General features: G+C 37.2%; 1 protein-coding gene across 1 annotated transcript in view; it reads right to left on the reverse strand.

The window, feature by feature from the left end:
• The window catches only part of EFCAB2 (EF-hand calcium binding domain 2), a 110,593-nt gene extending 93,835 nt beyond the window's left edge, over positions 1–16,758 (reverse strand). The window contains exon 1 of the mRNA XM_044671807.1: positions 16,655–16,758. Coding sequence (XP_044527742.1) covers positions 16,655–16,679 — 25 coding nt within the window. The 5' untranslated portion in view covers positions 16,680–16,758. The remainder of the gene's footprint in view (positions 1–16,654) is intronic.
• Between the last annotated feature and the right edge of the window lie 3,307 nt (positions 16,759–20,065).

The raw sequence follows: 20,065 nt of genomic DNA on the forward strand, positions 1-20,065 counted from the left end.
ATATTTTTTTTTTTTAAGAGCTATATACATAACACTTAAAGCTATAGTTCATTGCTTATGTGCCACCACTTTTCCTCTCAATTTGAAGAATCAGTAGCTCAAATTTAAATTATTTAGCTTTATGTTGATTTACGTGGGTGCTTGGCTTTCTAATTTACTGTAGTTTGCCTTTAATGAATGCTTAAGAAAGATGTTTCCTTCTCTGAAAAAAATCATCAAGACTGAGAAAACAATTAATGTACAGCTTTGGGCGTGGGATAGAAAAAAGATGCTTCTCAACAACATGTTTCAGTGTAGGAGGAAAGCTTATTTGAATGCACTTCCTGGCTCCCCCTTATATCTTCCTGTTCAGTGTAGTTTAAACACACACACACACACACACACACACACACACGAGTGTTAGAGGCCTTTTAAAACCAGCTAGTTTCTTTTTTTTTTCTACAATTGATTTCTTCTTAAATTAATCAGTCTAAGAGCCAAAATGTTAACATCTTCTGCCATCTCTTACACCATGGAAACCATGAAATTCCTTTTTTTAAAAATACTCAAACCAAATGAGAATGCTTGAAAATACAGTCAATGACAATGCCTGGGATTTAAATGTCTTTTATACTATTATTCTGGTGCAATTACAAAGTGATTTTGGTCAAATTTGGACAAAGCCAGAGTTTGTTTACATTTATTTTGTTCCCTGTTTTACACAATTGTTAGTCAGATTCACACAAGGACTTTTCAGAAAATTCTTTGAGCATGAAGCTATTGCTAGCATAAATTTTACATTAAGAAAAAAAGAGGACAAAATAATTTGGAAGATCAGGTCTAAAAGGAAATATCCAATTTAAAATAGACCATTTCAACTTGTTTTTACTATTGAACTTTTAGAGAAATTAGTTATAACTACTGTATCTCATTGATATAATTATAAGTGAAAAATTTCATTTTTATCTCACTTTTATTTACTCCTCAAAAGTATACCTACAGTGAAATAAAATAATTTCAAGTGCAAAATAACTATTACTATTTGTTTTGGGGATATTATAGATCTTATTGGAATCTGTTAAATGATATGGTATGGTCAGGAACATAGAGTGCTCTACAGTGATTATTTTCCATTGCCTTATAATTTCACATTAGACTCTACAAGGCCAACAACATGGAGTGAAGGAGACTGATGAAATGTAAAAAAAAACCCTGGATTTGACAGCAAAAGAGCCTGTGGGCTCTAATGCTACTCTTCCCATCTTTTCTCCATGTAATTTTGGACAGTCACTTAATCTTTTTGAATGCCATAGAACTGATGCTGAGTGAAATGAGCAGAAACAGGAGAACAATTTATACCATGGCTACATCATTGAAAAGGAAAAAAGCTGTGAAAAAATTAAGAATTATGATCAGTGCAATGACCAATCACAACTCCAAAAAACCAATAATGAATCATGATTCCCACCTATTGGCAAAGAGATGATGCATTAGAGGTACAGAAAAAATATCCCTTATAAAATACAGCCAATATATGAATTTAATTTTGCTACATTTATTTGTAATATGGGAAGGATTCTTTTTGAAGGAGGCAAAAGAAGTCAGGAGCATAATGATATTGATATCAAAATTGGGAGAAAAAAATTTTAATGGTCAATAAAACATATTTTTAATGCACATTAGAGATAATACATGTATAACCCAGATTGAATTGCTTGCCTGCTCTGGAAGCAGGGAGAGGAGGGAGGGAGAGAGACAAAATGAATCATATAACTTCAGAAAACTTATGGAGAAATTTGTTATTATATGTAATTGATAAAAAAAATTAAAATACACAGAAGAGAGCAGAGGGAAATCCAGAAAGGGAAACCACAATCAGCAGTGTTAGAATTCCCTAATTCAATTTAATATATACTTTGGGAAAAACGTATATAAGAAGACTCAGTATCACATACAACTCTTTTTTTTTAGTTCTTTATATAACATGTTCATGTTTGTTGATATATGTCAAGTTCATTCATTTAAATTTTTTAATCAAAAAAGAATATTTTAAAAGGAACATACTGAACTAGATGATTTCTAAGGTTTCTTATGGCTTATAATCATATCTGTTGGTTTTTTTAGTCACAGAAATACAAAGATGCAAAATAGTACAGCTTCTTGACAGATAGCTGGTAATAGATATAATATTGCATTACAGTTAAATGTTGGAAAGGAAAATAGGATAACTTTCCAATGTAACCTCAAAAGAGATAAATTACAAAAGTACAAATGTTGAAGATATCATTATCAGAATGAGGGAGATGAATTATCTGAGAATGAATGCTGACTTTAACAAAAACTGAAATAACAAACATTCCTATTATTAGACATATACCATCATTTCAGTGTTCTCGAATACCCAGAATTCTGTGTACATCTTTGAAGCATTTAACCAAGCACTTAAAACCCCACCTGAAGAAGTTATGATAAAATAATAGGTCTCAAGGGGTGACTTACCATGAGAACTGTGGAAAGCATATGACAAAAGGCATATATAGAAATGCCCTCAAGGTTAATTAACTGATAGTACAAATAATGTTATTGTTCAAAGATATATGCCATGTACTACTAAACAATGAAAAGTAATATAGAACATGTCTGATCTTTACTGAAAATTCTTTAAGAATTCTCAGTCCAGTCTTATTGTGAAAGCCACCTAACATAAAAAGCTATATTTACACAAGATCCAAACCACTGACTCAAAAGTGAAAATAAGATCATTTCATCATCTCTCAACATTGACATTTTTGGATAGAATTTTGGAGAGAATTGGACTGAATCTGGGGATTACGCTGATGTGGTTTATGTCTTATCAAAAAGCCTTAGAATATTACATTTTTGAATATTAAGTTTTAACTTAAAAACTTATCAAGTTTTAGAGATATTAAGTTAGTATTTTATGTGAAATGGAATTTTACACATCAGCTCTGAGAATGGAGGTGAAAAAGACTCCCAAGCTAATCACTTATATTCCTCAAGGTCCTAGACAATTTAATTCTTTACAGTGCAATTCTTAGTGCTTTGCATAATTTGCTTTTTATGTTAAAAATCATAGGACTTTTCTTAGGAGATTAGCAGATATCAACATTAAGGCTTTCTGATATTCAAATTTTTCTTTACTTATTTTCTTAGTTATAACCTCTGCTCAAACCTAAATACTTACTCATTTCTTCATATTCATTCTTTAAATACTTATAGAATATCAAGATGTTTCTCTATGACATTCATATTTGATAATTTTATTATTAAATCATATATAGCTTCTTATTGGCACTTTATTTTTAATCCTTCAAATTCCCTTCATTTTGCTGACAACTTCCTCGTAGTAATGTGACAGCAAGTGAACACATAATTTTAAGTGTGGTATCATGAGGACTAGGGAAAAAGAGGATTATCTCTATGCAAAATCTAATACAATACAAAAATGCATCCAAAATTCACACTACATTATGAAAAGTTTATTTATATGAATTTTCCTGTATAATTCTTATCTATAGTACACACAGATTTCTTTGCATTAATGATATTTTCCCAAGAAGCATTTTTATTTAGAGCTTCTCAACTTATTTGTCATTTATTTTTTTCTAACTAGCCTTACACAGCGACACATTCTTCCTGTCTTCTCTTTTTAAAACCCTATAAGGTGAGGCAGCTGGGTAGCTCAGTGGATTGATAGCCAGGTCTGGAGACAGGAGGTCCTAGGTTCAAATCTGGCCTCAGACACTTCCCAGCTGTGTGACCCTGGGCAAGTCACTTGACCCCCATTGCACTCCCTTACCACTCTTCCACCTATGAGACAATACACACTATTGACTCCAAAACGGAAGGTAAGGGTTTAAAAAAGAAAAAGAAAAAGAAAAAAACACCCTATAAAGGGTTAACCACAATAACTTTAAAATTCTATTCTTTTTTACTTTTAGGAACTTTAAGCATTAAATTCCTTCATTTTCTATAAATTTCCTTCTTAAAATTTAAAATTACTGGATAGGAACCCATTCATTATCACTAGAATTCAAAATGGCCCAGTCATTTGAGTTAATTATCCTTGATTATTAGAAAGGCATTATGTTATGTTGTTGGGAGAAAGAGTAGGAGCTACATCTGGAGAAGGGACATTGAGACACTAATCATGGCTTCAGAACCTATTGAAGTTCCCTATCCTCACCGGACTAGATCCCAATTAGGAAAAGGCTCTAGACTTGAAATGATAAGAGCTGGGTTGGATTCCTGACTCTGTCACCAAGTACCTATGACCATGGGCGAACGCTAACGGTGAAGTCCTTAGAGGCTTCATATTGTTCGTCTGCAGAATGAGGGTGACAAATCCTTCCCTACAACTACCTGTAAGAGCAAAGGCCCATCTCTGTGAAGCTAGCATTTTAGTGGTGCTGCTCCAAGATAGGAGACCCCACTGCTTCCAAAGAAGTCAGCACGCAGAGGTTAATGGAGAGGCCCAGAACTGGGGGTGGGGGGGGGGGTGTTACAACAAGAGCCCAACCTGAAGAAAAAAAGGAGTCAAAAACGTCATCAAGATGGGCTGGTCATGTGACAAGAGCAAGAGATAATATGGGACATCCAAAGCAAATGAATACATTTTTCTCTAACATTTTGAGCTTTGCAAGCCATTCTATTTTTTTTTTTTATTAATTTGTTTGCTGGTCACATTAAAATTCCCAGGTATGTCCCTCCCTCCATGTCTCCTCTACTAGTAAAGGAATCGCTTAACAAAAAAATAAGTACATGTAAACTATGTCTTTCATGTTTCTGTTTATCAGTTCTTTCTCTGGAGGTAGACATTACAAGTTATTCTTCAAACATTAATTCTATAGCTCTCTTTAATGTTGTCTCGGTTCTTCTCATTCTGCTTTTCATAATTTCAAGTAGGACTTTCTATGTTGTTGTTTTTTAATTAGCCTCAACATCACTTTTTACAGCTCAGTCGTATTCCAGCACAATCATATGCCACAACTTATTCAGCTATTCCCCAATGGATGGTGGGCATCCCTTCAATTTCTAGTTCTACAGAGAGAGCTGCTATAAATATTTTAGAACATATAGGTTCTTTGGGACAAAGAAACTGAGGAGAGCCTCTAGCATTCAAGGGGAATTCTCTATGGATAAGGGTTGTGCAGGATAGGCAGGCACAGATGGAGGGAATTCTGCATTGTAAATGGGAAAAATTGAATTAATATGATCACAGATCCATCTGAGAATAAATTAACAGTCTGAAAGCACTGAAAATGGTCAAGTATTCTACCAATACAAGCTATTTGTCTTCAACAAAAACTATACTATCAAGTATGTGAAGTCCCCCACAAAAATCTTCCTCTGATCCCTCATAGTGGCATGGAGGTATCTCTTGGTTCTCTAAGCTCACACTGCCATGACCAACCTCCGTGGAAATACTTCCAAAACAAGCCTGGTGACCCAAACTGTTGTCTCAGGAACTGTCTGCCTAAGTCCACAGAAACTCATCATCAAATGGCTGCCGGTGTATCAATTTTCTAGCCAAAACAATTCTCAGAGATAATCTACTACAGATTGGAAGCAGTTAACTCTATGTCGGGGATGGGAGTATACACACAGACACATTCATGGATCTTAGGATTGAGGAAGTTTCTAGTAAATTAAAAATTAATTCATATTGTCCCAGGTGGTGTTTCCCTTTTTCTCCTGCATGGAAAACACCATTATTAGGGGGACCCAAAGCTATAACATACCCTGCCATCCTCCCCCCTAAAAATAGATAGAAATAAGCAGCTCACTTCACTTTTAAGTATTCTCAAAATTGCTCAGGTGGCTAGGTAGCACATTGGGCAGTGCTTGGTGTTCAAGCTCTTGTTCAAATCCATCCTAGACAATGATCAGCTTGGGCCAGTCGTTGAACCTCGGTTGCAATCATTTTCCTCCTCTAAACTGGGAGCAACAATTTTGGCGCCTACTTTCCCAGGGTTCCGAGGAACATGAAATGAAACGATGTTTTGTAAAGCTCTTTACAAACCTTCAAGTGCTTCTGCCTCAGTTCTAGGGAAAGATTCAAGTTCTCTATTGGGGGAACATACAAAATCCTCTTTCCAGAACCTTCTGATTAATGTAACACTGGAGAGTAGAGGTTTGTTGTTTTGTTTTGTTTTTTTAAATCCTACCTTCTGTCTTAGAATCAAGGCAGAAGATCTGAATGGGGAAGGCAGTGTTAAGGAAGTTAAGTGACTTACCCAGGGTCACACAGCTAGGAAGTGTCTAAAACAGATTTGAACCCATGACTTCCTCTCTAGTCTCCAGATCTGACTCTCAATCCACTGAGCCAACCTGCCACCTCCAAGAATAGAGTTTTAATGGAAGTTAAGTTTTATATATCAGCATAATAAGCAAAAATGCAAATCAAAGAAAAATGATCAATTAGAGGTTGATGATTCACTTTATAAGAGAATTTGCCACAAGTTTCCTTAAAATAGATTCATTCATTTAAAATAAAACTTTATCTTAAAATGAACATATTTGATGAAAGCATTCAGTAAACTAGAAACCAGAAGATCTGGCTGGCTCCTAGCAAAAGTTCTACCACTAATTTGCTGAGGGATCTTGGCCAAGTCCCTTAACATCTTCAGACTTCAATTTTCTCTTTTGTAAAATTAAAAAGGTTAACTGGATGTATACTACCATTATATTATCGATATATTGACACAATCCCTCCCAGGATGAAAATTTAGTAATTCTATTGTGATTAAATTAGATATGTCTTTACTACTAAAACTAAATGTATTTTAAATTGAATCTAAGGAAAACCTAAAAACACAAAAGATATGGCAAATAACAGAAAACCAAAGCAATAAAGAAATCTAACAGATAAGGAGTAGTTTAAGGAGAAGACAGTGTTCCAAGTTATGTTGTCCAAGGTCAAGAATAATAATAGTAGTGTTCATATTTGCATCACAAGTCAAGGTTTACAAAGCTTTGTCCCCTCCCCAAACAACCATACTCATTTTACAGATAAATTAGTTGAGTTTCTGAATGTGGCTTACTTAAAATCACATAGCAAATAAATAGCAGAGATCTACAACCCACATCTTTTGATTCCAAGATTTAGTCCATAAAGATCCATGGTGGGACCAAAGGATTCAGAGCTAGAAAACACCTTAATAAGATCCCTTAATTCTGCAGATGAAGAAACTGAGTCTCACAAAGGAAAAGTAACATTCCTAAAGTCAGGTCCTCTCTGACTTCCACATCCTGGGGTCTCTCTTTCCAATGCTGCCTCTTAAATCCAATTTGTTTTGGGAAGCATAATTACATACTCATTTCACTGCAACAGATGTACAGAATATAAATGATATATGTTATATATTAGCCAAACTTCTGCAAAACAAATCATATTTTCCCAATGACATAATTTAAGATTTGTGTACACCTATGGGAAAAGATTCAGCCACAAAAAATTATGAAAATCATACCTAGGAATAGATGGAATCATGGAACTGAAAAGGATATTAAATAATCTGGCAAGGTGATAAAACTCAAGACCCAAAAACATCCATTTAGGACATGACCACTATTTGAATTCATTCTGCTTGATTATCTTTATTTGTTACAAAGTTTTTTTTTTTCTCCTGGTTTTTAATAAGGGGTAGAATGCAGAAGAGAAGAGGATTGGAAATACTGATTTTTTTAAAAAGGGTAAATAAAACTTTTCTAAATGCACAAAAGAAAATAGAAGCACAAACAAGACAGTTTTGAAAGTTAACATGGACCTTTTTTTTTAAATCAAACTATGAAATGGAGACTTATGGTTTAAAATATAATCCTTGTTTGTGTTCTGCTGTATATATATAAATAACCTTTTTTTATTGGTGGTAGTGTTTGAATTGCAAATTTAAAAAATTAAGTGGAAAAAAATAATCAGATATGCCTTATTGCCTCATAGATGAATACGTTCCATCAACATTCCCTATTAGTGGTCCAAAAGGCTCTGCATAAACAATTTTAGTGACAGGCAACAAACTACCTGATCTAATAATTAATCCTATCTTCAGAAAGTTCTAATTAATTTGAAGTTCTTATATCAAAATCTATCACTGAAATTTCTACCTATTAGTCCTAGCTGTCCACTTTGGAACTAAAAGAGACTATGCAAACTCTAAATAGCTACAGTGACCTCATGCAAATCACTTTTCTATGCTTCAGGTTGTTGTTTTTTTTTTTTTTAATGAGAAAGTAATCCTTTGCAGTTCTAAAATTCTATTACTAAAATATCTTTCATGAGGCAACCCTCCAGATAGTTAGATATTGTCTGCACACTGAAGAACACTAGCTCCTTCCACCAATGTTTGTACGACGATTTCCAGTTCATCATCCTAGTCACCCTTACTCCAGTTTATCAATGTCCTTTCAAATGTTAGGCTCAGGTTCTCCATAATACTCCCTCCATCTGGAAACCGAATAGTACAAAATACCATTACCTTCCCCAATAGAAACAACATACTACTTCTATTCTGTAGCTTAAGACTGTATCAGGTTTTTTTTGACAACCACCTCATGCTTTCAGCTCATACTGAGTCTGTAAAAGCTCAAATCTCTACTTTTCTTTACATGAACCCTTTTTACCTGGGCAGATTTTTTTTTCTCTAACCAAATAAAGTACAAGATTTTACATTTATACTCAACAAATTTCACTTTGCTAAGTGCTCTAAAATTCTGCAGAGGAAAAAGTATATACATATACATAAGAACTATAGACAGAGACTTAAAAACTTTTTAACCCTTTATTTTCTTTCCAGCCTCAACTTCCTTAAAAAAAAAAAAAAGAATTTTCTATAAGGACAAATGAATACCAAAAAAAAAAAAAAATGAAGGAAAAAAAATTTTTTTAATGAAATAAAAGTTCTGAAAGAATTAGGAGAAAAAAATAAGCTAGAAGAAAAAATGGTAAACTTTACCTAAATAACATGAGAAAAAACTGAAATAAGACAATAGAAATTAATTACTTCATAAGAAAGAAAAAAATTAGAATATTAAAAGATTGAAAAAAATTGAAGACTATGTAATATCATTGTTTAAATTGGTTTTCAGTCATGTCCAACTCTTTATGACCTTTTTTGGGGTTTTCTTGACAAAAATACTAGAGCTATTTGTTTTGCCATTTTCTTCTCCAGAGCCAAAAACTGAGGCAAATAGGGTTAAATGACTTGTTCAGAATGACCATGACAGTATCTGTGGCAGGACTTGAACTCAGAAAGAGGAGTCTTTCTGACTGAAGGCCCAACACTCTATCCATGGCACCACCTAGCTGCCCAACAATGTAATATAGCTAATATCTTAAAAAATTGACCTGGAAAATAAGGTCAAGGAGAAATAAGGTAACAATTATCAGACTCCTGGAAACTATTTTTTTAATCCAGAACTTTATATTTTAAAAAAATCATAAATGAAAATTAGCCATATTTATTATAACCAGTGAGCAAAGGAAAGATAAATACACTCATCATCTTCTGGAAAAAAAACTATATATATATTTATAATAGGTTTTGTTTTCTTTGCCTTAAAAATGGGAGGGGGAGGAGATAAGTGTAGGAAGAGAATTTGGAACTGAAAAAAAAAAAAAAAGTATGTGCTTTGTGGGGAAAAAAACAAACACTGAAAGTCTCAGGAAAGTCATACACAAAATCCAGAGTTTCTATAACAGAAAAAATACTGCAGGTATCCAGAAAGAACTTCAAGGAACTATAGTCAGGATCAGATAAGACTATCAGCTTCTATAACTAACTAGAGGTCTGAAGACATTCCTATAGAAGGTATACTTGCTCTTATCTCATCCTTTATCCAACTGCATTTGGAAAATGTTACTTTGTCTTATACATTTGTGTTAATTGCCTACATATTTATAGATCAGATTTCTATCAGATATAAGTGCAAAGATTTTTCTCCATTGACGATTTCTCTTCTAAGCCTAGTTGAACTGATTTTGTTCATACAAAAAGCTTTTTAATCTTCCATAGTAAAAAAAAATCAAAATCTTTTATGATCATCTCTATCCCTTGTTTAAAATTTCTCCCAGCCAATAATTGTAAATGGTATTTAGTTCCCATTTCCTATATTTTTTTTAACACTTGTCTTAGAATCCTTACTAAGTATTTGTTGATAAGGGCTAAGCAACTGGGGTTAAGTGACTTGCTCAGGGTCACATGGCTAGAAAGTATCTAGGTCACATCTGAACTCAGAACCTCCAATCTCCAGATCTGGCTCTCTATCCACCAAGCCATCAAGCTGCCCCCCTCCCATTTTCCTTGATTTTTTAATGATAAAACCTTTTATATTAAGTTCCATTTGGAACTGCTTTTAATATATGGTATAAGGTATTCATCTAAACTTTTTTTCAATCAAACTGCTTTTCAATTTCCCTAGCAATTTTTGTTGAATAAGGAGTCCTTCAAACAGTTCATGTTCTTGGGTTTACAGAACACTGTACTAATCCAGGCCCAAGTTTCTAGCTGTCTGCTGGACATCTCAATCTGAATAGCCCACTACTACATCACAATTCTGAGGCAGCATGGCAAAGAAGAGTGGCATCAGAAATCTTGAGTTCCTATTTTGCCTCTGACTTGTCCTAACTGTGTAATAAAGGTCAAATCTCAACTTCTCAGAGCTCCAAGCCATGCTCTAAACCCATAAATGACAGATATACATTGAGATCTGTATAAGGTGAAGAAATATTCAGGCCTACAGAGTCATGGGCAAATTTTGAGCGGTGGTCCTCAGACTTAGCAAAAGCCAAAAGGATGTTCTCAGCCTTCTTTCTCTCTCACGTACTCTAATGTTCCCTGCTTGTAGATGATCTAAAGGTATAGCCAGGTGTTTAAGACTTAAAATTTGTTGAACATTATTAAATGCCCGTCTGCCACAGGAAAATCATTGTCAGATGCTGGCACTGGAAAAGCAGAAGGAAAATGGTTCTTGTGCTTTAAAGAACTTGTAATCTGCTAAGGGGGAACTGAAACACTGTGGGACAATCAAGTGTGATAGACTTTACTAGTCATAGCAATGCAATGATCCAGGACAATTCTGAGGGACTTATGAAAAGGAATGCTACCCACATCTAGAGAAAGAACTGTTGGAGTACAAATGCAGATAAAAATACATGATTTATCACAAGTTTATTTGGGTATATGATTTGGGATTTGGAATTTGGGTTTTATAAGATTACTCTTATAAAAACAAAAAATATGGAAATAGGTTTTGAGTGATAATATATGTATAACCCAGTGGAATTGCTTGTCAACTCCAGGAGGCGGGAGGGAAGAGAGGAGGGAGACAACATGAATCATGTAACCTTGGAAAACTTATGTGTAAATTTGTTACTGGAATAAAATAGAGATAAATTAAAAAAAAAAAAGAAGAAGTATTTCCTGGCATTATTAACCTTAACATCTCTTTACAATTTCCACTGCTTGTTCCCAAGTCAAAACTTTGAAGAGGAAAAGAATACTAACAATTCTAGAGATCAGAAATAAGAACTGAGCAGAGCCTTAAAGGGAGATAAAGAGGAAAAAAGATCTAGGGAGATGTGGATGGGTTCCTGGGATTACTATCCTGTTATCTAAAAGATGTCTCTCATCAAATCCCCACCCCACCTCCCTGCAAAAAGTTGAAGTAAACATGCATTTATTAATCTCCTTCTATGTGCCAGTCATTGTACTAAGTGCTTTACAAATATTATCTCATTTTATCCTCATACCACACTTATGAGGATTATCTCCATTTTACTCTGAGGAAAATGAAGCAGCAATCATAAATATTTGAGGCTGGATCTGAATACAGGTCTTCCTAACTCCAGCCCTAATCTTTCACTGACTATAATACTACCTAGCAGCCTATAGGTCAGCTGATTCATTTATTTTAAAATGAAAACTAATATACATACCCTTTGTGTAATTATGCACATATTCACACATATATACACACATGTGTATACATGTATGTATATTTTTCAAACTAGATGGGAGTCAATGTGGCATGATAAGAAAGGCCATGGAAAAAAAATGAGCAGATATTTGGATTTTAAGAATCACATCTTAGAGCTATAACTGACCTTAGATGTCTAGTCCAAACCCCTCATTTTAAAGATGAGGCTAAGAGATTGCATAACTGGCCTAAAGCCTGCTAATTAATGACTAGGCCTAGAAGCCAAAGCTACTGACTCCCAGTCTGGTCTTGCCACTCTGGGAATAATCATTTCACATGACAGAATTAGAGCTGTCAGATATCTGACCTTGTTCAACCTAAAACTGAGGCCCAAAGAAGTCTACTGTCTCATAAAAGGTCACACAGTATGCAATGACAAAGTTAGATAAATCTAGGTTTTTTGATCACATATTTGGCATCTTTTTTTTGCCCAGTGTTGGCACCTTTTTACTGCCCAATGTTCTTAAGAAAAGAAGAAATGACTTCTCAAGCCCTCCCTGCTTGAAAGTTAAATCCATTTTTTAAAATATTCTCTTACTACATACATCACAGCAAAATTAGCACACAAATATCCATGATTAGCCTGTTCAGTTGCTGACAAATCTCTTCCCAATGTCTTCCAAAGCATCTACTTGTCATTGCTAAATAATCAAACCAGGTTCTATTTCTAGTTTTGCAGCCAACTAACTAGTTGTAAGGTCTAGCTAGGGAAAGTCATTTAACCTTTTGAGCCAAGAATCCTTATCTATAAAGAAAAGGAATTGATGAAAATAGCTCTTTTTAACATTTTATGCTTTAAAATAAAAATTATATTATGTAAATATTACAATATAGAATAAGTAGACTGTGTAATGTATTTTTAACATCATAATTTACAAAATTATGTTTTTATCACTTTCCTCACTATAATCCTGGGACATTTGAAATAGTATTATCATTAGTCTAATTTAATAAACAGTACAACAAAGATTTGGAAAGGCTAAAAGATTTGTGACATAAATGGCGGAGATGATATTCAAACCTATGATTTTTATTCCATATTCACTGTTCTCTCTTTTGTGGGATGCTGATTATTTTTGTTGTTGGGTTTTTTTTTATTTAGAATATTTTTCCATGGTTATATGATTCATGATTTTTCCCACCCCTCTTCCCTCCCTCCTCCAAGACCTGACAAGCAATTTCACTGGGTCATACATGTATCCTTATTCAAAACCTTTTCCATGTTATTCATATTTGCAATAGAGTGATCTTTTAACATCAAAACTCCAATCATATCCCCATCAAACCACAAGACAAATCATATGTTTTTCTTCTGCATTTCTGTTCCTACAGTTCTTTCTCATAAGTTCCTCTGGATTGTCCTGAGTCATTGCATTGCTGCTGGTGTAAGAGTTTATTACATTTGATTGTGCCAGAGTGTATCAGTCTCTGTGTACAATATTCTCCTGGTTCTGCTCCTTTCACTCTGCATCAGTTTCTAGAGGTCTTTCCAGCTCACATGGAATTCCTCCAGTTTATTATTCCTTTCAACACAATAACATTCCATCACCAACAGATACCATAATTTGTTCAGCCATTCCCCAATTGAGGGACATCTTTTCATTTTCCTATTTTTTGCCACCACAAAGAATGCACCTTTGAATATTTTTGTACAAGTATTTTTCCTTATTATTTCTTTGGGGTACAAACCCAGCAATGCTATGGCTGCATCACAGGGCAGACAGTCTTTTAAAGCCCTTTGGGCATAATTCCAAATTGCCCTCCAGAATGGTTGTATTAATTCACAACTCCACCAGCAGTGTATTAGTGTCCTAATGTATGGCATGCTTATAGTAAATTTCCTTACACTTCTAAAATTCTATATTCTAATTTCCAGATATATCTAAAAATTTTTATATAAAATAAGTTACTTCTTGGAATGTATACACTATAGCATTCTACTTTCTAATCACTGAAAGACACTTATTTTAAGTAACATATCAATATTCATAAATTTCATCAGAATTTAACCTCCTTTAGGCCAGAACCTGATTCAAGTCCAAATATTATTACTGATGAAAATGGACAAATTTATTTGTCTCTATTGCCTTTTTTTTTTAATAACTCTTACCTTCTATCTTAGAATCAATACTAAGTATTGAGTTCCAAGACAGAAAAGCAGTAAGAGATAGGCAATTGGGGTTAAGTGATTTGCCCAGGTTTATATAGCTAGTAAGTTTCTGGGGCAAAATTTGAACTCAGGTTCTCCCAACTCCCTTCCTGACATTCTATCCCCTGTCCTACATGGATGCCCTCTCAATTGACTTTCTGTGACACTGCAAGGTCTTATATCTGGAGCAAGAAAGGGCCTCAAAGGCCATATAGTCCATTATCCTTTTACAGATGAAAATATTGAGGCACAGAGAATTAAGTGATTGACTCCCAAGTTCACAGTTTTCCTAGTTTCAGAGTTCTTTCCACAGCCTAACCTGAGGGCCCATAAAGGTTAATAATATGCTTTGAATTTTTAAGGTGCTAAATATTAATAAATATTGCTTTCCAATTGCTTTGCTGAGATTTTTCAGTGTGCAATTTATCAACTTCAATATAACTTCTGTAATATTTAAAATATACGAGTGCTTAAATAACCTATATACTGGATTTCAAATAGTCAACAAGCAATTATTTAACTCCTTATTTTATATATATATATATATATGTATATATATATATACACACACACACACACACACACACACACACACATACATACACGAGGCAGCTAGGTGGCAAGATGGATAAAGCAATCAGTTGGGAGTCAGGAAGGTTCATCTTACCCAGTTCAACACTGGTCTCAGACACTGTGTGACCCTGGACAAATCCCTTAACCCTGTTTGTCTCCATTTCTTCATCTCGAAAATAAGTTTGAGAAGAAAATGACAAACCATTCCAATAAAACCCCAAATAAAGCCTTGAAGAAAAAACAACTATATCTGCCAAGCACCATAAGCAAGAAAGATACAAAGATAGGAGCCAATAAACGTTCCTTGCGCTGAAGGAACTCAACAGTCTAATGGAGAAATCAATACAAATCATTTATAAATCTGAACAAATCGACAGTCACATTTAAAATATACAAGGAATAGGTTGAATTTTTAAGAGTCCAAAAGCATTTATTGAGCACCTGCTACACGCCAGGCACTGTGTAGACATTTTGCAAAAAGACTTTCAAAAAGGGCAAAAATAAATCTCGGGTCCCAAGGAGCTCACGGTTTAAATGGGGAGACATTAAACCAATGATGTGAAAATAAGCTATAGAAATAATGAACTAGAATCAATAATAAATGCCCCAAAAAGGGGAGGAGACACTTGCATTAAAGACTATCTTTGCAATAGTCAAGGTTTCGGCTAGAGTCAGGGGAGCTTTTTTCCAAGTGCTGAGTACAAAGTTTGTTTTTTGTTGTTTTTTATATATATATATATACATATATGTATGGTGATTGCCTGTTTTTGCATCTAGCCCGGAAGGATTAAAAAACGGTTATTTTGCGGCCTTCCAAGGCAGTAACGGCTTGGTTGCGGATCCCCACCCCCTCCCCAAAGTCGAGAATGGCTAGTCTTTTCACCCGAGTCGCAGTTTCTTTGCTTTAGGACCCTCCTAATTGTGTGGGGAACCCATCTGAGGACGGGATGTGTCTGCTATCCCGCAACTTAAGATGGAGGCTGCAAGTCCGCCGTGGGCCCGCGCACGCAGCAAGAGCAGCTTGGAGGCAGGCCAGCAGCCGCCCGAACGTTCGGATGCTCGTGCAACCTCGGGACTGCTTAAGGGAGAGCCCCGATAGGGGCGGCCTCTAGGCGAGCAGCTCCACCTCTGAGCCAGGGTCTCCTAACGCTCTTTTCTTAGGGAGGATATGGGTTCTAGCGTACTTGTGTACGCTAGTGTACTTGTGTTGTTGTTTTTTTCTTCTCCTCCCCACCCCCCCCCCCCGAGTCTCCAGACTTGTTCTTTCTTTCTCCATAGACAACCCAGGGCCAGAGAGAGGCGCGGCCGAGCAGGAGCTTAATGGCGCAGAGGGGGAGGGAACCGCCGCAGCCTCTCCTGCTCCCGCCTTCAGTTTACTTCCTGGGAGGCAAGATGGTGCCGCCAAATGGTCGTCAGGCAGAGGGAGGAATGGCGCGCAGGGGCGATGATAGGGGGAAGGATCCAGAAGGAACCTCAGAGGGCTGTGGGTTGAGGCCTGAAGCCTGGGGTCTAGAGAACAGACACGGCAATGTCCGCCCATAATGCCACTACCAGGGAATCATCTTTTTGTCCGCAAGCCCATAGCAGTTTCTTAACCCGTAAAGAAAAAAAGGGGAGGAAGATGGGGTGCGGGGGAGGCGCCGAGGAGTCGCACTAGGACACAGAGCACGGCTTGGGGGTGGGGGAAAAAAGACGAAGGGAGGGGGATGAGAAAGAGGGGTAGGGGAGGAGGGCTGAGACTTCCTCCCGTCCCCCTGCGCAGGGCGGGGCCAAGGTCACCGCCTCCTCCTCTCCCCACTACGGTACTCGATGCTTATTACCCCCCATTGAATGGTACATACAAAGGACTATAGAAAAAAGGGATCCCCTTGGGGCGCTTTCCCGAAGGGCTTGGACGAACTAATGGGAGCCGGGAAGGCCCCTCTATTCCCTTCCCTTCCCTAGGAGGTTTCCTACCTCCGGAGTCTTTTTCGTCCGCCATCTTGTTGCCGGCCCGGTCGCCCTGGAGATGCCAGGTGGCGCTGGGCGGCGGCGGCGGGAAAGAAGAACCGCCTGGATCGGGAGGGGAAGGGAATAGAGGGAGACGCCAAGCCCGGCGTTGCCGCAGCCCCAGCGTCTTCCAGAAGGGACGTTCTTCCAGGGGGGGGGGAGGTCGAAGACTAGGACAACCCCCTCCAAAAAAAAGATCCCCTCCATGGACGTTCTGCGGCACCCCCTCAAAAAAAAAAAAAAAACCATAGGTCCCGCCCTTTTCCCTAGACCCTGGGGTATTGTTAAGTAATTGCCGCCAAAGCCCTCCCTTCCCGCCTTCCACCCAGGGACCTCCCCCGCCCCAACCTTTCTCCCGCTCCTTTCCTCTCTTCCTCAAGTTCCCCGGAATGGCTGCTTTTTTATTGCTAGATGGGGGAGTGGGGGGGGGTGGAGAAAGGCGGTTGGAACCGCATAGGAGGTGCAGTGACCGGCTCAGCCTGGCTCGGGAAGTGTCCCGGAGCCCGCCCCTCCCCCTTCCTCGTCTCCCACCCACCCCCAGTGGCTAGCAGCCCAAGCCGGGCGCCCTCGGGGGCTGCTCCTCCCGTACTCCTTAGCCTCGGGGAAGTAGCAGCCTCCCGAAGGCCGAGCTGTGGGCCCTCCCTGCAGCCATGCTTCCCCACCCATGCTCTCTCCACAGGCGGGCGAAGTTTAAAAAAAAAGAAAACGGCCCTGGCTGGGTGGCGCGGTGACTTCAATGGAAAACTGGGCTGGGAGCGGGAGGAAATGTACCATTAAGCTAATGTTCGCGAAGGAGAGAGTGCTGGCGGTAGGCAAATGCCAAGCTCTAGTTAAGACGCTGGCTGTGGTGGTGTCTAGGCTGCAACGTCAGATACCAGCCAGGAGGCAAAACATAAGGTTCTCATAGCAACAACTCGCCCATATTGCAGTACACAGAATTGCACACGTCGAAACGCATGCTTAGCTTCTTAAAAATTCTTTGTCCGGTTCTTCTGCCCCAAGTTGCTGTGAAAGCTTCCAACTTTAGCCTTTCTTTTTGAGCAGACGTTTGTGACTTGGATTTAATTGTTAAATGTGGATCCAAAGTTCAATGTGCAATAAGTGTTCTTTTTAGGAGGACATTTGAATAATGCTCAATAAAAGATTTTTTTTTAATTTAACAGTCTCATGAAAAATACACAGTATTCTTATATTAATACTAAATAGTAATCTATTTATTGCGTGGTACAGAGGTCATTCAGTAAAACAAGTCAGCTTCGTTTTTGCTTGTTAAAATATTAATTTTTATTTTTCTTGGAAAGATTCCTGCACAAGAATAAATTATGTGCAGGCCCTGGGCTCACTAATTCAAATTTGTAATTGAGCCAGAAACTAATCATCTCATGTTGGGAGGCAGATACTTTCAAAAAGTACTAAAACTGCATTGTATTGTCAAAAACTTAAATTCAAAGTATTTTCAACTTGTTATTGAAGATGGTGCTGGTAAATTTTATATTGTCCAACTGAACCTCTTTTATAAGTTAAGCCCAATAAGATGTTTCCCACCCCATCCCCCATAGATTCAAAACAGTTGGAAAACTCACTTTCATTCCTAGGCATAATGCTTACTGATAATGTTTACATAGGAAAAAGACCAAAATCCATTTTAGCAGTAACAAAATTCATCATGGAGATATGTTTCTCTGGCCCTGGAGAAACCTCCTATGTTAGATGGCATAGTTCTCCAAACACCTAAGGAAGAAGAAATGGGTGAAGATTTCACATTGTGCACCACAAAAGGGGTGGAATGTAAGATGAATGAAATGCTATCAAGTTGAGCAAGTTGTAGAGGATCAATTACCATAAAGGCTGCAACCTCCAGCACTCCTTGTTAGCTGCTCTGGGGCAACCACCAGACAATTTTTTTGTGACTAATTTGGGAGTTCTGGGCAGGAACCAAAGTTAATAGATTTCTTTCTTGTAGGAATGGATTTCCTTTTGCTTTCAGTTTCTGCATATGAAGTGGCATTCGTAAATACAGAGAGATTAAAGTAATTACATGAAAGTTGATAGAAAATAGGGATAATTTTTAGTTGACCAGATTCTTTTCAAATGTTCCTCCTAGAAAATTCTAAATGTTTGAAATAGTTTGAATTTTTACTTTTGAAAGCTCTTGTTTATATTTAAATTACTCCAGCCCACATTGATTTCTCCTTGGTCTGCTATTGTACTTCTAAGTCTACTCCTTTTTACTCCGCACACCGCTGTTCCCTAATTTTCAAGTGGGGTTAGACCTTATTATCAGTCTTGCCTGAAGGAAGAAGGGAGTTTTGGTCCAGCTTTCTATCACTTACAACTAGAATATAAGTTCCTAAAGGACAAGAACCAAGGCATACATTTCTTCTGTATTGTACACAACCACTGACTTCCATCAGGATACCTAGAAATTGCTAAATTTGGTTGATTAAACTTAGAATCAGGTCACTTCAAAGCTACAAGAGACTTTAGACATCCCCTATAAGCCCAAACTTAATTAGTGTGCTTTAAAGTTTACAAAGCATTTTCCCTAGCAAACTATAAGGATCAGTTAAAGGAACTGGAGATGTTTTTCCTTAATCGAGATCTTTCTAGGACATAACAGCTATCTTCAAGTATTTTTTTAATGGCTGTCATGTGAAAGAGGGATTAGATTTGTTCTGCTTGATCCCAGAAAGTTGCATATAGATAAGTTTAGGCTTGCTCTAGAGAAAATCTTACTAACAATTCAAGGTGCACCCTTGTAGGACAGCAATGACTGGCAACAGTCACATCTCCTCTCCAGGATGAATTCCAGACTTAATCAGACTTTAGAAACTTCTTCACCCTGGAAGCTTACTCCAGCCCTAGACTTCACCCACTGGAAGAACTTTCTGCTCATGCAACCTTACCTTCTGATGGGCTGGTCCCTCCCAGTATGTCTCATTTGGGAAGGTCACCAGTTAATCATTTCTTTATTTTCTTCTCCATTTATTCTCTTTATTACACTCTTGACTCTAAGACTTTCTCTACAGTGTTTCAGAACCTATACCTTCATCTCTTCTTTCTATATGGCCTTTTCAGCTTCTCTTTATATAATCTTCCCCATTAGAATGTAAACTTCTTAAGGACAGGGGATTGATTTTCTTTCTGCTTACATTGGTATTCTTAGCACTTAGCATAGAATCTGGCACAGAGTAAGCATTTAATAAATGCCTCAGGAGCTGAAAACAAAGTAGACAGACAAAGACAGCTTTAGGGCTCTACCAGGAGCCCAACAGAAGGCTATTATCATGTCTATGAAGAATTTTATGAGGGCACAAAGAAGGAGAGAAAAGGAGTTCCAACAAAAGGACTTCTAATCTTGGCCTCCACTTTCCCCAG

Source organism: Gracilinanus agilis, chromosome 4 (assembly GCF_016433145.1).
Source record: "Gracilinanus agilis isolate LMUSP501 chromosome 4, AgileGrace, whole genome shotgun sequence".
Classification (NCBI taxonomy): Eukaryota; Metazoa; Chordata; class Mammalia; order Didelphimorphia; family Didelphidae; genus Gracilinanus; species Gracilinanus agilis.